This window comes from Callospermophilus lateralis (assembly GCF_048772815.1).
Source record: "Callospermophilus lateralis isolate mCalLat2 chromosome X unlocalized genomic scaffold, mCalLat2.hap1 SUPER_X_unloc_1, whole genome shotgun sequence".
NCBI classification, from domain to species: domain Eukaryota; kingdom Metazoa; phylum Chordata; class Mammalia; order Rodentia; family Sciuridae; genus Callospermophilus; species Callospermophilus lateralis.
The window spans coordinates 641,574-663,568 of NW_027510162.1; the positions used below are offsets into that span (position 1 = coordinate 641,574).

The window sequence follows — 21,995 nt, forward strand, 5'->3', positions numbered from 1 at the left end:
GATGCCATGGTTCCTCTGATGAAATCTCTCCAGAGAAAACATCATGTGTGGGAGGTAGAAGAAAAGATATAGATAGGCTCCCAGCAGACCCAGGTTCTGACTTATGTGCAACATTTGTTTACTGTGATGGTCTCAACCTGTCTAGGTCTCAGGTTTTTTTGGCTATGAAGGAGTGGAGGGTCCATCTGAGATCTAAAATATCTGATTCTAACTAGTAAGAATTCTCATTCCAAGTTGTGCTCCATTTGTGTAAAATATGTCAAAATGCATTCTACTGTAAAATAAATTAATAAAAATAAATAAAAATTAAAAAGGACTAGGAATGTTGCTCAGTGGTTAAATCACCTATGGGTTCTACCTCCAGCACCAAAAGTAAGTAAATAAATAAATAAGTAAAAGAATAAATAAAAATAATTAAAAAAAGAATTCTCATTCAGAAATCCCATGGAACTAGAATAGATATTATGAGCATGGAATCTAGTCCAGATTGCCTGAGTTAGAAACTGGAATTTGGTATTAACTGATCATATAATCTTGAGTGACTTATAAAACTTCTTTGGACCTCTGTTTCCTTATTTTTAAAATGGGACTAATAATAGTACCTACTTAATAGGATTCAAAATCCAAAGAAATAGACAGCATTTAGAAGTGTCTGGCACATAGTAAACACTCAACTAATGCAAGGTTCTAACTCTCCTACACACACGTGTCCCCACGTACAAACACACTCTTGAGTAGACCTAGAGCTTGGAGTGAGAATTTAGGGAGAATGTGCTCAGCAGTTCTATCTAAGGAAACACTCAAATGCTGCTTTTCGTGTATCCTAGTTCCTGGGAAGGAGTAAAAGATTTTTCTTGCAGAGTACAGTTTGTGTTGCTTCTTGATTGCCTAGTAACAGAAACCTCTCCTCATTCCTTTTCTGATCTGATTGTTTTCACCTCAATGACTCTTTAAATTGAAAGTTAGAAAAAATATATTAATTGTGTTTTACTTCCCTGAACATTTGAAGCTACTGAATCTCAAGCAAAATGCTTCAGAAGTTCACAAACATCATTGTCTGCTATTATAACCTGCTCAGAGTTATTAACTTTTGATTCTGTTATTTTTGTATACTTGGCAAACAGGCATTCTTTGCTATAGACATAACGATGTAGCCTTGGGGTTGGGGGGCTGGTGTCTGGCCAATCTCTTTTCAAAGGCAAAGTTTCCACATTTGCAGGCCTTTATTAAAGAAAGAAAATATGCTTTGGTGATCAATTCCCATAGTACAACACCCAGAGGAAGACTATTGTCAATCATGGGAAAAGGAGGGTTTATAAATGAAGGAAGTGGAGCAGATGATTTCTTTGTTTTTCTACCACCTGCTCCCAGTGCTGGGGATGCAAACCAGAGCCTGACATGTGCCAGACAAGTGTTCTACTGCTGAGCTACAAACCCAACCCAGAAGGGACTTTTTGTTTTGGGGGGGGGTAGTATTAGGGATTGAACCCAGGGGTGCTCTACTACTGAGCTACATCCCCAAGTTGGTTTTTTTTTTTTTAGACAGTCTTGTTATGTTTCCCAGGCTGGCCTCAGACTTGTGATCCTCCTGCCTCAGCCTCCCAAGTCACTGGAATTACAGGTGTGTGCCACCATGCCCAGGCATTTTTGAATGGCTATAGAGAGGTCTCTAATCCCAACACAGCAGATTAGATGTTCATTTTGAAAGGTGGCATCTCACTGTTGGCAAGGGGACGCAGAAGTGGGGTTAAGACCAGGACTGGGGTATGTGACAGGGAAATGGGAAATTGCATTATCAAGCTTTGCTGGAATCCTTTGAGAAGCATCTTTGTCATGAGATTAGAAATGGGGGCATGATCACTATTGCTAATAGTCACCCTGAAACCTAGCAGCATTTTCAGCAAACTGTTGCATAATTTCTCTCATGTTTCCATGGAATGTTTCATCTTGTTTATTGAAAGAGAAAGCACAAGTCTGGTCTTGTCACCTTTGGGAATGAATGAGCTTTTGCTTCTTTCTTTTCTATATCTTAAATTACTTTGGTATTTAAAGAAATGTGAATCATAGACATGAGACAGGAATTGGGCATCCTGTTTTTTTTTTTTTTTCCTGTACAGAAAAAAAAAAAAACACATACAAAACAAAAACAAAAACAAAAAACAACAAAATAAAACAGAAAACAAAACCATAAGACACCATTACCGAAGAAATAGAAATTATAGCTGTTGGACTTTTGGTTTTTTCCCACTAGTCTTTCAATTTCCTTATTCTTTATTCATAGTTTCTACTTACTTATGTTTGAGTACACTTTTTTTTTCCTTTCTCCTGTTTGTCCATTTCACCTCCAAGGAGAACTTGGAGGCATGTTCACCTATTTCTCCTTCTTGTTCTCTGAGAGGTGGTATGGTCTAATGTTTAAGTGTCTAATTACAAGGCTCTGAGCTGCATTTGATTGGCATAGCTCTATGTAAAATGTACACTGCTCTGTTCTCACCTCTTTCCACAGGTCCTGTACAACTCATTATCTATCTGATTTATCTTGGCTTCCATGGGACACGAGTGTAATTTAAAATATACTAATGTATCCATGGGGAGGAACGAGGAAAGATGGTGGGGACAGTAAAAAGAACAAATCGGTCCATTTCCCTACTATAATAAGAGGCATTCTCTTGGCTGAAAATCCACCAGCCACTCTGAAACCACTTCCATCTGCAATCGTGTGCATGACACTTCAATCTTTATTTATTTATCGGTACGGGGGATTGAACCCAGGGCACTCTACCACCGAGCTACATCCCCAGACCTTTTTGTTTTTTATTTTTTTAAATTTTGACACAGGGCCTTGTTAAGTTGCCTAGACTGGCCTCCAACTTGATATCCTTCTGCCTCAGCCTCCCAAGTCCCTGACACTGCAAGTGGGCACCACTACATCCAGGTCCAGGGGACTTCATTGTTATACCTTGAGATTGACTGATGTGAAGCGAGGCAATGCATATCTGAATGAATGAAATGCTGCCACCACTCTTCTTTGGAAGTTCTACTTAATACTATCCAGCCAAGGTTTCAAATATATATGAGTAGTTAGTTATTTGGTTGACATTATTAATCACGTTAGTGATAAATTACATTTTTGACATATAATAGCATTCTAAACAGAGAACTGAAAACACAAAAATTAACAGATGTACAACATGAATGACCACAGACCCTTCACCAGTCTTTGAGAGCTGTCAAGTCAGTTTTGATGTTTTCATCTTGGCCCCTTCCCACTTCTCCACTTTCCATACAATTTTGAAATAAATCCTCATTATCAGAACATTTCATTCAAAGATATTTCAATGAGTCTCTCTGGTACAGTGTCAGTAAAGTCTGGCCTGTGGGCCAACCTCTTGTTTATAAATAAAGATTATTGGAGCAAAGTCATACAGATTTATTTTCCTCTTGTCAATTGCCTGCTTTCCCAGACAGGGAGCCTGGAGTCCACACAGCCCAAATTATTTACCGTTTTGCCCCTTAAGAAAACGTGCTGACCTATGCTTTAAAATATAAGGACTTTCTAGCTGGGCGTGGTGGAGCACGCCTGTAATCCCAGCAGCTCAGGAGGCTGAGGCAGGAGGATCGCGAGTTCAAAGCCAGCCTTGGCAACTTAGAGAGGCAACTCAGTGAGGTCCTGTCTCTAAATAAAATACAAAATAGGGCTGGGGATGGGGCTCAGTGGTTGAGTGCCCCTTACTTCAATCCCCAGAGGACTTTGCAAAACAATTAAAATACTCTTATCACACTTAAAATGAATAATAATTGACTACACAGACACTTAAAATTATTTAGGACTTGATATTTTTTCAAATACTTTCATATTTGTATCTTGTTTGAATCTTACAACAAGAGGTAGAGAGGGACAGCCTTACTGTCACTTTTGGGGTCATTTTATTTTATTTTATTTTTTGGTACCAGGGATTGAATACAGGGATGCTGAACCACTGAGCCACATCCCAACTCTTTTTTACACTCTGTTTTTAGTTAAGTCCTGCTAAGACCTTTTTGTTTTTTATTTATTTTTTTTATTTTGACACAGGGCCTTGTTAAGTTGCCTAGACTGGCCTCCAACTTGATATCCTTCTGTTTTTAGTTAAGTCCTGCTAAGTTGCTTAGGACTTTGCTAGGTTGCTGAGGCTGGCTTTGAACTCATGATCCTCCTGTTTCAGCCTCCTGAGCTGCTGGAATCACACAGCATGCACCACCATGTCTGGCCCTCAATGTTATTTAAATCCCTTGTATATATGACTTCATCAAAGGCAGGTAGCTAATAAGCAATATGACTAGGATTCATCTCTGATATATTGTGATGAAGCAAAGGGAAGCTTGAATTTTGCAGTATGTGAATGATAAATTCCCTGTGTATTTCGAAGCTATTTCACTTCAAGAGTATTTGACTTGAGAACCTGATATGGGATATATATTTCAGACATGACTTGGAGTTAATTTAAGGTGAGCCTCTTTCAAGCAGTAAAAATAACAGAGTTTTTATTCTGAATGAGAGTTCCCATGGAGCCACTCTGAGTTTGAAGTGCCATAGTGCCATTTGGAGAAAAATCGATGGGTAAGTCTATATTCTACCATATTCCTTAGGAGAAGGTAGTGTGTTATTTTGCAGTCCAAAGAAAAAGGGTGAAATTCAAGGTTTGGATTCACTTTAGTTTCACAAGCGCCTAGAGTTTAGAGGTGCATCCTGGCTATTTTGTCTCATAAAACTGCCTGGACACAAAATAAAATCAATCTGGAGTTTCTCATGGGAATCCTGATGGCATTTTTATTGGTTTGTTCATGAGATAATACTTTACCTTTGAGAAGAGAATCCAAGAGAGCATATAAAAGTAGAAAATAGTCACAAAAAAGTCCAATCACACTTCAGAAATTATAAGAACATTAATTTCCATTTTTATATGACCTGAAACCAGTGTAAATTCAAAGGTCAATCCTGAAGTAGTTTCCAGATGGTTTCAAAAGAATGCTCATTTATGCTTATAAAATAGCTTTCTTTAAAGAAATTATAAAAATTTTCCTAGTTAGGCAATTAGCTCCTTGTAAGCAGGGACCATTGCTTGCTACTCTTTGTATTTCCAGGCCCTAAAACTGAGACTGGCAGGGAGTGGCATTTCATGTAAGTGGTGTTGAATGGCTACATATGTCAACATCATTACTTATTTAGATGTGAGTAAAATTGCATTTCTAGCAATTGAAAGGAATCTATCAACCCAAATACAACTTTACAGTGGAAAATCCTAGCAGGCTCCAGGTAAACCAAGTGATCAAGGTTAACATCACCACTGAAAAATCATATGGAATCAGATAGTCTGTGGCAGGCTGAATAATGGCTCCCAAAAGACATCCAAGTCTTCGACCCCAGATTCTATGAGTATGTTCTCTTACATAACTAAAGGGACTGGATTATCTAGATAGGGCCAGTGTATTACAAGGATCCTTATAAGTGGGAAGCAGAGAAGGATTTGCCCACAGAGCAAAAGGCAATGTAACAACAGAAGCAGTGAATGGAGTGATGTGACCACCAGCCAAGGAATGCTAGGGACCACCAGAAGCTGGAAGAAGCAAGGAACAATGCTTCTTAGAGACTTCAGAAGGAACTTTCCCTGCCAACTTGAATTTAGCCCTGTAAGGTTCAGTTCAGACTTTTGGGATCCAGTATTATAAGAACATTAATTCCTAGTGTTCTAATCCACTAACTTCATGGTGATTGGTTACAGTAGCAACTAATTCATGCTCTTGATAGAATGTGATAAGAAGGGCACTTCACCTGTATGGTTTTCTTTCCCCAAGTCCATATCCTCAGTCTAATCATGAAATTGTATCAGGCAAACCCAAATTGAGGGACACTCTACAAACTACCCAACCAGTACTCTGCAAAAAATAGGGAAATCAGACACTGTCACAGATAGGAGGAGAATAAGGCATCACAATGGTTAAACACCATGTGGTATCTTGGATTGGACCCCAAAACAGAAACTGACAGTAGTAGAAAGACGAGAAGGCTAAAGAAAGTCTATAATTTGGATAAGTGTATTGTACCAATCCTAATTTCTTAGCTTTGTAAGATGTTAACCACAAAGGAAGGTGAGTGAAGGGTACATGGGAAATTTTTGTACTGTCATTACAACTTTTCTATGAATCTACAATTATTTCAAAATAAAATGTTTAAAAAGGGATCCATCCTAACAATGTGTTGTCTGGTTAGTTATCTGTTACTGGAGATAGAAATAAGACAGGGCTGGGGATGTGGCTCAGGGGTTAAGCACTGCTGGGTTCAATTCCCAGTACTAAAAAAAAGAAAAAGAAATAAGACAGGGATTTATGTATGTGTTGCTGGGACTCTCCAGGAGAGAGGAAGAAAGAGCTGAAAAGGGATGATTGAACATAGAGGGACGGTGCCACTCTTGGTTGCCTTTGGTGTTACTGGATAGTACTGATGCTTCAAGTTGTCCTGGGGTATGGGCAAGGGGAAAATGGCCCTGTATTTCATAGATGGAAAATACATAGCATGGTAACAAATAATGTTCATTAAATTGATTTGACTTGCCCAAACTTATTGAGCAGATGTGGAAATGGAATATAAATTGTCTGATATCTAGATATATAGTGTCTGAGCGAGAAGTTTCATTTCCTGTCTAATATTTTAAACATACACACAGATAAGAATCAGTGTTACTGGATGACAAATGGCTTTCAGTCTCATAACTTTTCTAGGTTTGACCATACTTTCCTTCCCCTCACACTCTATTATCTGAATACTCAAGTTTCAACTTGGCTTTATTGCTTGCCTTTTTCTGATTTTTTTTGGGGGGTTTCTTTTGTCTTTTTGGTGGTTTATCTTTCTTCCCCTTCTTCACCCATTCTACTAACCAAGTGTGATCTATTGCTGCATAACAAATTACCATAAAGCAGTGGTTTAAAAATGACAAACATTTATGAATTTACAATCTCTGTCAGGTAGGAATTTGGGAGTGACTTGGCTGGGTGGTTCTGATTCTGGGTCCCTCACAAAAGGTGTCAACTGAGGTTGCTATCATCTGAAGGCTTGACTGGGGCTGGAGGATCTGCTCCCAAAATGATGCACTCACATAGGTGTGGACAGATCTCAGTTCATGTGGACCTATCAATAGGGTCACTTGAGTGTCCTCAAGATATGGCAGCTGACTTCCTCCACAGCAAGTGATCCCAAACAGGAAGCTTCAGTGTCCTTTCCCATCTAGTCTTAGAAATTACACTGTCCCTGTAGTCTCATTCCACTTGCTAGAAGCCAGTCAGTAAGTATGGCTCACACCCAAGGGGAAGTAGATTGGTCTCTGTCTCTTAAAGAAAAGCATACCAAGAATTGGAGGGTATATTTTAAAACCACTACACCAGGCGTTCTCTTGTCCTCCTCACTGATTGAGAATGTGGTCTTTCCTCCAGGACTCCTCTGGGCATCGACATTTACTCCTGCAACTTGACTTTTTCTCCTGGAATTCTCCCTTCAGCTTTCTTCTAAATTTTCCAGTCCATTGAAAAGTCACAGAAGGTTGAGAACAGAAAAGGGAACTTGAAATGATCCCAGGATCTCAGGATCTGGATAGAGTCATCTGCCTTGTTTGTTTCTGCTGCAGGACTAAAATTTGACATCTCTGATTCTTCTCAAGTGAGGGTTGCTGCAATCTTTTTAGCAGCTTCTCCACGGTACTGTCACAATTCTAATAATGAAATCATGCTCAGTACCCACTGAATTTAACCACATGACCTTCTCAAAGCCTAACTTCACTCAATTCTCCACGAATCTTTTTACTATACATTTAAATTGTGTGTCATTCAACTTTCGAGTTCTGTGGGTCCTCTTCATTATTTACCCTCTGCCTTCAGATTTCACCTCTCAATTCCACTGGTGGACTTACATACCCTTGTTCATAGAGCAAATTCAATATAAACCAACTTCGGCATTTCCTTCTAGAGTGACTTCCCTCTTGTCCTTCTTTATTCTCTGAGTGACAAACTCTGAGAAAATTACCATCCTGGGCTTCTCCATTGCCTGTATTTCCTGTGATGGGATTGTTGCCTCTGTGATGTAGCAAAAACAACTTACCTGCCATGTAGCTTGGGAAAATTCTCAGCCACTATCAGGGATATTGAAAAACTCCAATTCAACGGTTCTTAATTTAGCTTTGAGATTCTTCAGTTGCTGGTTCCATTCTGAACTTGAGATTCCAATCTCCCATCTGTTCCTAGTACCTGTCTGGACTTTTTTTTTTTTTTTTTGAAAGGGGTGTGTGGTCCTGGGGATTGACCACTGAGCTGTATCTCCAGCCCTTTTCATTTTGAGACAGGGTCTTGATTAGTTGCCCAGTCTGGCCTTGAACTTGTGATCCTCTTGCCTCAGCCTCCTGAGTAGTTAGGATTATATAGGTGTATACCATCACACTCAGCCAAAATTCTGTGTTTGTAACAAGCTCTCAGGTCATGTCCATGCTGCTGACTCACAGACCACATTTTGGGTAGCAAGAGCCCATAGCATCAAACTCTTAAATATGTTTTATTATTTACCATCTTTCTCAGCAGGAAGGCCAGAACAAGTGCTGTCATGTTGTCAGAATCATTGAATCACACACTGCCTACATCACTGGTCCCCAGTATAACACAGTGCTGGAATCCCCTGGAGACCTAATGAAAAATACTGATTTGGGGGTTCTATCTCTGGAGATTCCAACTCAGTAGATCTGGGCTAGGATCTCAGAGTTTATATTTTTATAAAGCACCTTAATAAATCTTAATGAATATATTTTTTAAAAGAACTATATCTTATAAGATAAAGTTTAACCTAAAACCTTAAATGCAGTCTTACCCAACAGATCCAAGATCTTTTATTTCTCATTTTCACTCCCTTCCAAACCTTTGTTACAGGGAGACTGTCTCTCTAGCAGATTCAGAGCATACCCTTTTCTTTCTTGTGGCTCTACTTTCAAATTCTACCCACTCTATAATTAATCATACCCAATTAATGCACATTTTTGCTTCACCAAGTTAGTGGGAAGAGACTTCGTTTCTACTCTCTTCCATCCCATTAAATCTACTCATCCTCCTTAACTTTATCAAGTCACTGCCCCATCCCCATATTAAGTCTCACAGAAAATCTACTTTTCTGGGAAAATGGAAAATGTGATTCTATGGGCTGAAATAAAAGTGTATCCGGTCCCCAACACGTAAGAAAAGATGCTGAGTCACCCTCCAATTCGATTCAGAAACCGGAATCCCTGAGGACAGGAACTCTTATTCTATTTGTTTCATGTCATTTTCACAAGTCACAGGCTTTCTCATAACTTGCCACTAAATACAAAGCTAAGCAAAGGTCAGAGTATGTTTGGTGTTCTACAGGAAGGTGACACATAATGTTAGGGATGGAAAGAATCAGTATAGCTAATTAGTGGAAATGACATTGAAATTTTCTAATTAGCCTTTTAAAACATCTTTGATCTCAGAAAATATGAGATGTCAAACTTCAATATACCCTTCACTCCTAAAATGCCATTAGAACATTCTATAGTGCTGTGGAACGCAGGACCCTAACACCAGCTGTGAGGAATCAACATCAATCAGCATCTGCTTAACTTACATGGGAAGAAACACTAATTGCCCAATTGGATTTAAGAACCCAGGCTGACTCAACACACAGAGGTAGCTAAAGAAATAAAGAGAAACAGTTTCCAGAAAAAGTCTTTGTGAACCAAAACTCTATACCAAACTTCTTAATAAGAATGCAGGATCTGGACTGGGGTTGTGGCTCTGTGGTAGAGCGCTCGCCTGGCACATGTGAGGCCCTGGGATCGATCCACAGCACCACATAAAAATAAATAAAATAAAGGTATTGTGTCCAACTACAACTAGAAAACAAGCATTTAAAAAAAATGCAGGATCCATCACCAACTCAATTGCCAAACATTGACTCAACCTTTGAGATCAATTATCACCTTTCCTGAAGAAAACATAGGTACTGCAAAACATAGGTACTGCATTCTAGAAAGGGCATGGGGTTCATGAGCTGCTGGTGTACATATCATCACATTATTTTTCTCAGCCTCCAATGCAGTGTCTGGCAAATGTAGATATTGAAAAGATTTTTTTCAAATGAATAGAGGAGTTGTTGATTCACTAGTATAAATAGAACCCCTTGCTTGTTGATCTGAGAGCAATTACTCTTCTGACCTTTTCCAAAATAAACTGTTTCCCCTCAATCCCAAAGTAATAATTGCAGTAATAATAATAATAAGCAGCTAATATTAATTGGACACTTACTATGGACCAAATGCTATTCATTTTTTTTTTTTTTAATATACTGGAGCTTGAACTGAGAGGTGTTTTACCACTGACGTACACCCCCAGTCCTTTAGTACTTTTAATTTTTTTATTATTATTTTTGAGACAGGGTCTTGCTAAGTTGCTGAGGCTGGCCTTGAACTTGTGATCCTCCTTCCTTAGCTTCTGAGTTGCTGGGATTAGAGGCGTGCACCACTACACCCTGTACTATTCTATCTTAACAGGAATCATTTCATTTAGCTTCACAAATTATCTCCACCCTACAAATGAGAAACCTGAACCTTAAGATACTAACTTACCAAAGGTAGTAAACTAGAGACCCAGGATTGAAGCAGAGTCCATGTACTGTATCATTAAGTCATACAGCTGGCAACTGATTGACACCAATAGGCTCATGGTTATTGACTCATTGCTAATGATGTAGCTCTACTGAGAATCTTCTACCGCCAGCCATGTAGCATCAGTCTTCCTATTGTTGGCTAAAAGGAGTATTTCATATTTACAGAAGAAGCATGGCAGCCATCTTACTGTTGTAACCTGCCACCAGAAATATTCATGACAATACTCTTGGAAGCTTTCTGGTGGGCCCTGGCAGGGTAACAAATACAAGTTTCTTTATTCCTAATGGGTCCTGGAAAATGAGACCTCCGTGGCTTTCTATCATGTACCTGGAAGAACTGGCTTCACATAAGTCTTGAAGATATACTCTTACGATATGTTTATAAGTTGTTGGCTAAGGGCCTAAGTCTGATTCTGATAGTATTTCCTTAATGAAATCTTTCCTACCATTCTTTTAACTCTTACTTATTTCTTTCCACTACCCCATCCTCTCCCCCAATTCCTTGGGGGAATCTGTGAATCTTTTATAGTTCTTTATTTCCCACTCAGGGCTTAAGAGGAAGTTTGCTATAAAACGTAGCAAGCATTCAATAAAAAAATGCAAATAGCTACATCAAAATGCCAATTCATATAATTTTTAGATCACATGAGGGGAAAAAAACCCCACAATTTTCTGGAAAAGACTATTGATCTTTGGGAGTTAAGGATACAGCTGGCGCTCTGGTAGAGAACAGGAAGGGCTTGGCAAATCACCAGGAAAGAGCATGTGTGCATTGTGCTTTTGGTCTTCCCAGATGTCTGTCTCTGAAGGTTCAAGGTATGAGTCCTGTGTGCGTTTCTCAGTAGCAGTCCCCTTTCCAAGAAGGCTGAGCTGGACAGCTCACGCCAGACGCCCCGTGCATCTCTGGGATTTGAATTCACAGACCTCCTTTTAGAGCAACCCTAACATGCCATTCTAATGTATCAGAAAAGTGGGGGGAAATGGGCTACGAATCCCATCTGAGTTCATGGACATAGTGTAGGAAATATTTCCAACGTTTTTGCAAAGTGCCAGCAACGTTCGTTAAGCACCTACCATAGGTTCTGCGTGCTCAAAAGAGAAGCCAAAGGTATATCTGTTAAGCCACGTAGGAACTGCGGTTTGCTGGTTGGTTCTCATTTGAAGAGCGGGCGGCTGGGCAGTGATCGCAGTGTCCAGTAGGGGGCTGGCATTCTCTGTCTATACGTGGTCGGGTTCCTCTTCAGAGCCTCTGCTCAGGAGAGCTGCTGTTTGCTGGTGAAGCCGGTGACGTGCAAAGCATCCTGCCTATAGGATTTGAGACTTTCCCAGTGCAGTTTTTTTCTACCCACTTTAAACCTTCAGGTTCTAAATATCAGGAAAGACAGGAAATGCAGTGTGAAAACAGCAGGCCAAAAGTTCTTGGTTAACTGTAGCCGGGGAGTCTCAGACTAGGATGGAGATAGATAGAGCTGAGACAGAGTGGGCTTCATGCTAAGCCTTTCTTTGGACTGAGTTTTTGTTGTTAACTTGTTCGATTGAGGTGTACTGCACTGGTTACGAAAAGGCCAGAGCAGTTCCAGCATCAAAATAGTGACAGTTTTGAATACCATAGTATCTACACACTTAGGGTATTTTTATTAAAGAAGATAAAGAGGCCAGACTAGATCTCATCCTCATCTTCACCTAACTGCAACATCAAAAGTTAAGAAACAGCATCTTCAGGGCACTTTTAGGTGAGAAGAAGTCTAGAGATGGATCCAAACAATTGTTTACTTCTGAACTTGAAAGTGGACAATTTCACGAACTGCAATGCCTCCAATAACAGCGTGGATCTCCCTGTGAATGACGACTGGTTCCACCCGGGGATCCTCTATGTCATCCCCGCAATTTATGGGGTTATCATCCTGATAGGCCTCATTGGCAACATCACTCTGATCAAGATCTTCTGTACAGTCAAATCCATGAGAAATGTGCCGAACCTGTTCATCTCCAGTCTGGCTTTGGGAGACCTGCTCCTCCTGGTAACGTGTGCTCCTGTTGATGCCAGCAGGTACCTGGCTGACAGATGGCTATTTGGCAGGATTGGCTGCAAGCTGATCCCCTTTATACAGCTAACCTCGGTCGGGGTGTCTGTCTTCACACTCACTGCACTGTCGGCAGACAGGTAAGCAGACTGGCTGAAAGTTGCATGCTGTCCCGGGGTGGTAGATGTTTCAGGAAACAACTCCCATGTCATGACAGACAGAGCTGTGTGCACAATAGGAAGTTTTATTCAAACTCAGATTCCCTGCCAGGTATGTTTTTGCTCTGGGAATTACTTCTTGAGTTTGACATGTTGGTTTAAGAAAGAAAAGTGAGTGAATAGAGAGGAGACAAACGAGGGGGGGGGGAAATTTGTGAGCATTAAGATTGAGGTGCATTTTCTGGAGACCAGTCATTACCTTTTCCTAATTTCTCCCTTCCTGCAGAAGTAATTGGCCAGTGAGAAAGATGATCACGCCACATAGTTTCAACCTCAAGTGAATGTTTTCTTAGTAGCAATTGAAAAACTTCAGAGAACAGAAAAATCTCAGGGTACTTTGTCAAAATATTCTTTCAGAAATAACGAAGAGGAGAAAATAAGGCTCATTTCTTTGAAATTTATTTTCCTCAGACAGTTTAACTTTTCTCACAGCTGATTTTGTATTTGGCTTTCTGTGACTGAAGAGTTGTGTGCTGCTTTTTCTAAGTCTCTTTTCAATGGAATTGAACAGTATTGGTTTTCTTGGTTTTTTCCTTCTGGATAAAGATCCATTCAAGGCTGACTCCTAATTTAAAAATTTTTATTGATATGCACTCTCCTTGGGGTTTTTCAGGGGTGAGGGATGAAGAGGGAGTCCAGCATAGGGTTTTATTCCAGGAAATAGACATATTCATGGATGGTATTGCTTGTGTGATCACACTGCATAAAAATTTACATTTTTCCCTCTTGAAAAAATTCATTTTCATTCTTGAACATTTATCAAACATCTATCTTGCTAAAACAAAAAATACTGGCTTGAATTCACAACTCAGGAAATACCTGCAGGCTGTTCACACAATTTGCTGAACATGTCTTATGTATTCCTGGCTTCTGAAAATCAGACACAGCATAAATTAAATGGTCAAACTCAGAAAAACTGCTACAATGAATCAGACTATATAGTTTTATCTTAAAATCAACTTTATGTTATATGTTAAAGAAACCCTAGGACTTGAGAGTATACCAGAAAAGGTGTGGAAACTGCCTTTAAAAGTTTATGCTCTGAAAAAAAAAATGTCCCACATTTTAATACATGTGGCACTGGATTCTCATTTTGTAGAGGAACAAACAGTCCTCAGGTGAGCTAGCTTTGTTGAATAATGGACAAATAAAGATAGCGTTATCAGTGTTTGTAGACATGTGTTTATACTTAGCTGCCTGAAGTACGCTGCTCAGCACACAGGACATTTTCAAAGACTGAAAAAGTAATGGCCCTGTAATGAGGACCTTGCGCCTACTATCTCGCTTACCTTCACCTTATTTTTACCCTGCACAATTGCACATCAGGTACTAATGGCCACAGACAGTTTCAGTGTAAATTCAGAGCCGGCAAACTTTGGAGCTGGCAGAAACTGTGTGGCTGGTTACCCATGGCCAGGAGCACTTCAGGATGAGGGTAATTTTCTTGATGGGAAAAAGAGATTTTGGTTTCCGGGTTTCTGAATGCAGTGGTACAGATGGTGTTTACTGTCTTCTGGGGGAGGGAAACAGAGAGGAAAGTGGGGGCACAGAATGCAAAGATGCAGCTGCAGGGACCTCTTCCCCCGAGTTTCAAAGCAGACTGGGCTCACCATCAGCAGAATGAGAAAGCTCTTTCGGAAGCACATGCCGGCAGCTGCAGTGTGTCCTCAGTCAGTTTACAGTTACTATGTGTCCTTTCCAAGCTCAGAAGTGACTGTGAGCTCCCATGCAACCAACTTTGTATGTTTTGCTGAACTTAAGAAATCTGTTGGGTCACCTGGATCACAGATAGTACATGTAACTGGCTTCAAGGAGAAGAATAATTATTGAACTTGTTAAAGAATAGCAGACTCTACTTGTCTATTTCAAAAAGCTATGGGATTCTTTTAGTACCAAGGATTGAACCTAGGCTGCTTAACCACTTAGCCATATCCTTAGCCCTTTTAATTTTTGATTTTGAGACAGGGTCTTACTAAGTTGCCAGAACTGGCCTTGAACTTGTGATCCTTCTGCCTCAGCCTTCTGAGTCTTGGGATACATGCATGCACCACTGCGCCCAACAAGCTGTGGGGTTCTTATTACAACCTTGTGAGGTTGACAGTGCAAATTCTGTATCTTTTCTTTTCCACAAGGTGTAATCTATATACACAGTAAACTCAACAAGTTGAAAGCTTGATACATTTTTACATGTCTATATAACTGCATAACCACTATCCGATTGAGATATAGAAGAGTTCAGGACCCCTAGAATGTCTCTTAGGCCCTTCCTAGTTAACACCACTTATAAAGAGGCAATTCTGATTACAATCATTAGATTATTTATGCCAATTCTTTAATCTCATATAAATGGAATTGTGTAGTGACTATTCCTTTGTGTCTGGCTTCCTTCTTATGCTTATCATTATTTCTGTATTCATTCTTATTTGGTGCATGTAACAGTGGCTTGTTCTCTTTAATTGTGTGTAGGTTTCCATGGGATGAATATACCTCAAATTTTTTTCTATTCTAATACTGATGGATACAGGGTTGTTTCTGGTTTGGGATTATAATAACCTGGATATTCTTATGTATGCCTTTTGGGGGACACAAGAGTATATGTCTGGGTATGTAATGCTGGATCCTAGAGACATGCATTTAGTAAACATTGTCAGTTTTCCAAAGTGGTAGTCTATATTTGATAGATTGGTAAAGGGGTAAATCAGAATATCCTTCACATTAGATGATCATGAGAATCATAGGGGCACTTTAAAACCCTATAAATTCCTAAATCTACCAAATCAGGGTTTCTGAGGACCTGTAGTGATAACATCCAACCCTGCCCTCTATAGATTGGCAGTCAATGCCAGTTCTCCCCTTCCCCAGGTCAACTTGAGTCTTTGTCAGGATGAGAAGAACATCATTTTTCTAGAAAAGTTTATGTCATTATCCCTGTGTCAAAGGGAGACTTCAGAAATTGCAATTCTAGGATTTGCATAACTGATTAATTGCAGGTTTGCAAGCCCCTTTAATATTTCCCCCTCCCCTATGTTTTCTGCTCTTACACACAGAAAACATTCTCAGAGACATGGCTTCACTGATTCATTTCAGAACACTTTCTCCTTTCCTAACTATAAGACTCTACTCCTCATCCCATGTGGTATATGGGCTTGGATGAGCATCAACAGATCTGCATTTTAGACATTTTTCTGCCACTACTATCCAGATGAGGAAATGGGAACAAGTCACTTAACTCTCTGGCCTTAGTTGAATCAGCCATAAAATGATGGATTTGAATTAGATTATTTCTATGATCCCTTCTAATTCCAAAATCTTATGATTTACATCTGTCATTTTGCTTCCTTCAGAATTTGGCTCAAGCTTTCTCCTTAAAGCCCTATGTGGGCTCATTCTATCCCAAATTTCCTCACCCTTCCCTAAATATGACACTTATTATCTGAGACACAAATCATCTTGTGACATGTTTTATCTTGCTGTTTTGAAGTATTTCACTTTGTCTTTTAAAAAATTCTCTCATATATTCATTGCTTTAAAATTTTAGGTAGACTATTAAAAATGTTTAGGGCAGAGATTTCTTATATAGTTCATTATAGAATTCAGTGTCATGGTCATGCAAGCCACATGTGAAGTGGTTGGCAGCCACACGGACTAGTGGCCACTCTATTGGACAGCACAAATTCAGAACATCCCCATCAGAAAGTCCTACTGGACAGGGCAGAAGAGAGTTTACTCTGTGCCTTGAGTTCTAAATCTCTTTCCCAGGATCTATGTTTGCTGCTCTGTCTCATAGAGCACAGGAGGAATTCCTCAACTATCAATGCCTTCCAGTAGCTCAGGCTCCTCTTGTCTGTTAAAGACCTTCTATTGAAGACTCCCACACAGGAAGAGGGAAGAAATCAAGGAGCCCAATACCATCTCCAACCACAGACTAGGGGAACTTGGGCATCCCATTCATGAGGTTTTGAGACTTACTGAAGAATACATGAGAAAGGGTCCACTTTCCAGGTCTTCTTTCTGATCTTTCCATTCTCTTTTGCTGACCCTCTTCCATCTATTATCCCCTTATCCCAGAACTTGCCAGAATAGACAAAACTATCCAAACTCGTCTCACTGTCTCCCACATGCACCTCCAGACTTCTCCTGTCTCTGACTTCTTTTTCCCCTTCCTGATGGGTTGGTTAGCCTTACTCTTTCCATCTCCCCAAATCCTATTAATCTGCAAGGCATGGTTCTCCTATTTTTCGCTTTCATTGATTTTTTTCCTTTTCCCAAGATACTGTTGCCTATATTGTTCATTAGTTATCAAATCTATCCTGCTTGGTACCACTATGTCCCTTTTACAGGTGTGTTTTCCACTTCCTTAATCATAAGGGAAGCTCCATGGAGTCTGTCTTCAGGGATACCCTGACTCACCCTACTTAAAATACAAGTGCCATTAGCTATGGCTTGATTGATGTTTGAGCAGTGACAAAATAGTAAAAATCCACCAGCTAGAAGTAGAAGTCATCTTAAAGTTCAAACCTTTGTTTGACACAGACATCAAAAGAGGTGGCAGGAATTTAACCTTCACAGCAAAACCAGAGGCAAGACAAACTAGAACATTCCTCTTCTCATTCCTTCAGAGGAACCGGAAACTTTTCTTCAGAAGCTATCAAAACAAAGGCTGCTTCAATTTCTCTGCTCTGGACAGTGGGAGCTACAGACTCCAAACCAGGCTGTTCTGAAACCCTAAGGGACTTCAGGGTGACCCCCTCAGAAGGAGTCACCCCATGATTTAAAAGGTTCCTCTACTGTAATTCCAGCTTCATTGATTCCAAAGAGATTGGCCCTTTTCTTCCAAGAGAAGATATATTTTAATTTCTTATAGAGCATCCTTCCAAAAAGTTCCTCAACTGGAGCAGTCTACATGAGCTGCCAGTTTATAACTTCTCTAAAGTTTGATTTTTCTGAGGCTTCTGTTGACTCTCTGGAAGGAAATTCAACTCAAGTCTCCCCTTAGTAATGGAGCTACCACAGCTGCTAGCAGATTCTGAGAGCCGTCACAGGGCAGGTGCTGTGGAAGTGGGTTTTCCCAGCAAGGCTCTGTCAACTGGAGTGCTACAGAAGAGAAGGGCAGTGAAGAACTTTGATCTCGTCTCTCACGCATTATCTTTTCAAGTGTCAGGCTTTTATGTGATTAATTAAGTATCATTTCTGGAAACTTAATATGCATGGAGGCCAAAAAAAAAAAAAAAAAAGGCACAAACTTGATCATGAAACATACAGTGTAGCCTGAAAAGGGCTCCCTGGTGAGGTTTTTTGAACTGTGCCTGTCAATAACATCCTTTAAAAATAGACCAAATTTGCATTCTTGTACTTATAAATCCTCCTGGTGTGTGAGGTTGCATAAATTCTGTCTTAATTAAAACACATGTTTTTCAGAACAAAAAATTTAAAAGAAATCCTTCACTCCACTTTTTTTTTAAACCTCCCAGTAATTCAAAGGGACTTTGAAGAGGTTCACTTAAATATCAGTCACCTCCTATAAGAAGTCTTCCTTAGCCACTCAGTCTAACAGAATGACCAACACTAGTCCATCCTCCAGTTTCTTTTCTTTCTTTCTTTCATATTTTTTGGAGTGTAAATTTATACACAGTGAATTCTAAAGTGTCCATTTCTATGAATTTTGACAAACTTATACAATTGCATCACCACCACAACCAAATCAAGACAGAGAATCTTTCCCTCACCCCCCCCCCCCAATTCTCATATGTCTTTCTATAATTTATCTACCTTTTCTACCCCCTACTCTTGGCCACTCATCTTTTTTAAGAATGTCACAGGAATGATATCAAGCAGTATCATTCAACTCATGCTGCATATATATTTAATCCACATTGTTTTTTGCTTAGTAGTATTCCTTTGCATGGATATAGCAGTTTATCTGTTCCCCATTTGATGGGCACTAGGGTTGTTTTCACTTTCTTGTGATTATGAACAAATCCAGCATAAGCATTCATGTACAGTTTTCATATGGGTGTATATCTTCATTTCTCTTAGGTAAGTATCCAGAATTATAGTTTACTTTATATGTTCCACCACTGGAATATAAGCTCCCAAAAGTGGGAGACTATCTCATTCAAGAACATATTCTCTGACACTAGAATAGTTCCTAACCTATAGTGGGTGCTCAATAGATCTTTGTTGAATAGATCAATGGATGAATGCAGGAAAAAAGGAATAAAGGAATGATTGAATTCTGGTAGATCTACTAGGTGAACCTGATGTACTGGATTTGGGTCTGTAACTCATATTGTTCATTTTCTTTGATGGTTAACAGAGTACAGCCTTAGAATAATGCTTCTGACCACAGATGACAAGAGCTAATCTAGGTTTTATGAAAACTGGGGGTGCTTTTTAAGAAAACACAAGTAAAATTTTGAATGAAATGTCAAAAAAAGAAATGAAAGTTTAACCTGGTGTGGTGGCACATGCCCGTAGTCCCAGCAACTCCAGAGGCTGAAGCAGGAGGATCACAAGTTTGAGGTCAGACTGGGCAACTTAGTGAGACCTTGTCTCAAAATAAAAATAAAATAAGAAGGGCTGGGATGTAGCTCAGTGGTAGTGTGCCCCTGGATTCAATCCCCCTTACTATATATAAATATATATAAATGTTTTAAATCATTTAGAAAGCATACATCAGATTTAGGAATCATAATACATCATTAATTTAAATAAACTCATAAATTCCAGAAACATCACAAAATCCGGAACAGCATACCTATTAATTAACTGTCCTACTTGTTTTCTTAAATATTTTGGGTCAATCATCATTTGTCTCTCTTTAAATGTACGTGATTTTGTAATATCCTTTCTTCCCTCTCATTCTCCCTCTCCCAGCCTCCCCACTCCTGCTCCCTACCCGCCTCTTGCTCTCCTACTATGCTAGGTATGGAACCCGAGACCTTGCTAGGCAAGCACTCTACTACTGAGCCACATCCATAGCCTTTCTTCTTTCCTTCCTTCTTTTCTTCCTTCCTCTTCCTTTTGTGTGTATGTGTGTGTTGAGGATTGCTCCCCGGGCCCCATGCATGCTAACTAGGCACGCACTCTACAACTAAGCTACACTCCTAGCCCCAGTAATATTCACTTCTATAGAGAAATTAGAAGGGTATGTCGTCGTCTTGCATTTTTTTTTATTAAAATAGTCTTTTTATTAATGAAAGGTTGGAAAATTTGCTTTCAACTTCATGCCTTATTATTGGTAATGTTATATAAATGTTTAGGATTATTATCAAATTTTAGAAAACCATTGTCTTAGTCTTTTTTTCTGCTGCTATAACAGAATACACAGACTGGGTAAATTATAAACAATACAAGTTTATTTAGTTCATGGTTCTGGAGCCTGGGAAGACCAAGAGCATGGTGCTAGCATCCTGCGAGGGCCTTCATGCTGTGTCATAATATGGCAGAAGGGCAAGTGAACTTGAGCAAGACACAGAGGAAATGGGGACTGAACTTGGCATTATAACAATGCGCTCTCATATAACTAATCTGCTCCTGGCATTAATCTGCTCACAAGCACAGAGCCCTCATGACCTAATTACCTGTTAAAGGTCCCACCTCTTAACACTGTACGGTGACAGTGAAAATAAAATTTCAACATGAGTTTTCAACACTCAAACCATAGCAATTACTATCCTGTTTCTTTCTTACATGGGCCGTAAAAATTTAGAGCATTTCAAGTTTTCTTGTGCCTTGAGTAATCGTAAGTATTCATTTAATTGATGACATTTATTAACCTACTTGGTGTGGCTGTCTTCACATTATGAGCTTTTTGTTATCTTTATCAATGTTGGTATTTTGTGGTTATGCATAATACGAGTGAATTTATACAAATATATTTGCTATTTGTTAATTTGGCTCCAGGTTTCTGCCCTATAAATACAGACACTGATAAATTCAATTCTATCTGTATATTTAAATTTAAATCTACCATCTTAATATTTGATTTTATTGGTGTCACCCTTTTAATAATCTTTTTCCTCCCTTTCTACCTATGCCTTTGTTAATTATCAAGCTTTCCTTAATATTCTTTTAGTTACTACCTTAGACTTTACAATATGTATACTTAATTTACTAGAATCTTCTACACAGTACAAAGAATCTTGTAGACAATTCAAAGTTAATAAGACACTTAAAATTCTCTCCTACTTTTTGTTTTATTTGTTCTATATTTTAATTCTTTTTGTATTTTAAGACCCACACGATGTTATTTTGACTCTTTGTATCTACTTTACATTTACTCACATGTTTACCTTTAGATTTAAATTTGGATTTAGGTGCATTCACTTATTTACTTTTACCATTGTTCTCTGCTCCTTCCTGCATCTCTGTGGCTTCACCTGAGATCATGTTATAGCTACCCAAAGAATCCTTTCTGTATTTCATTTAGTGTTAAGTTTCATAGTGATACATTTTCTCAGTTATTGTTTTCCTGAAAACCTTTTTCCTTCATATGCCTTTGGAGGATATTTACACTGGGCATAGAATTCTAAGAGGGCATTCTTATCTTTCAGCATTTTGAAGTTGTCATTCATTGGCTTCTGACTTCCTCTGTGAAGTCAGATGTCAGTTTTATTGTTGCTCCTTTAATAGTATTAATCCCCCTCCCACCTTGGAACTGATTTAAAATTTTTCCTCTTTCATTTTTGGTTTCCAGTAGTATTACTATGATGCACATAGGGTTGGTTTTCTTTGTATTATTCCTGCTTGGAGTTCATAGTATTTCTTTAATCTGTGCCCTGAAGATTTTTAGTCAGTTTTGGAAAGTTCTTAATTATTACTACTTCAAATATTGCTCCTATTCCATTGTCTCCTTCTTTATGCTATCCACATATAAATAGAATAACTACAGGTTAATTTAAATCTTTTTACCCCTTTTGGGTTTTTTTTATTTTATTAAGGCAGGTAATTTCATATTGGTATAAGACCTCTGTCATTGAAAATAATTTTAAATACAATTTTAATTACATCATTTTGTTATGCACATGCATCTCCTACTTCCTTTTTTGTATTTTTAAT

At 39.0% G+C, this 21,995-nt stretch overlaps 1 protein-coding gene across 1 annotated transcript in view; it reads left to right on the plus strand.

Annotated features, from left to right (window-relative positions):
• The first annotated feature begins 12,444 nt into the window (after positions 1-12,444).
• Positions 12,445-21,995, plus strand: part of Grpr (gastrin releasing peptide receptor) — a 31,885-nt gene continuing 22,334 nt past the window's right edge. Inside the window, exon 1 of the mRNA XM_077107920.1 lies at positions 12,445-12,857. Within this exon, the coding sequence (XP_076964035.1) occupies positions 12,445-12,857 (413 nt within the window). The remainder of the gene's footprint in view (positions 12,858-21,995) is intronic.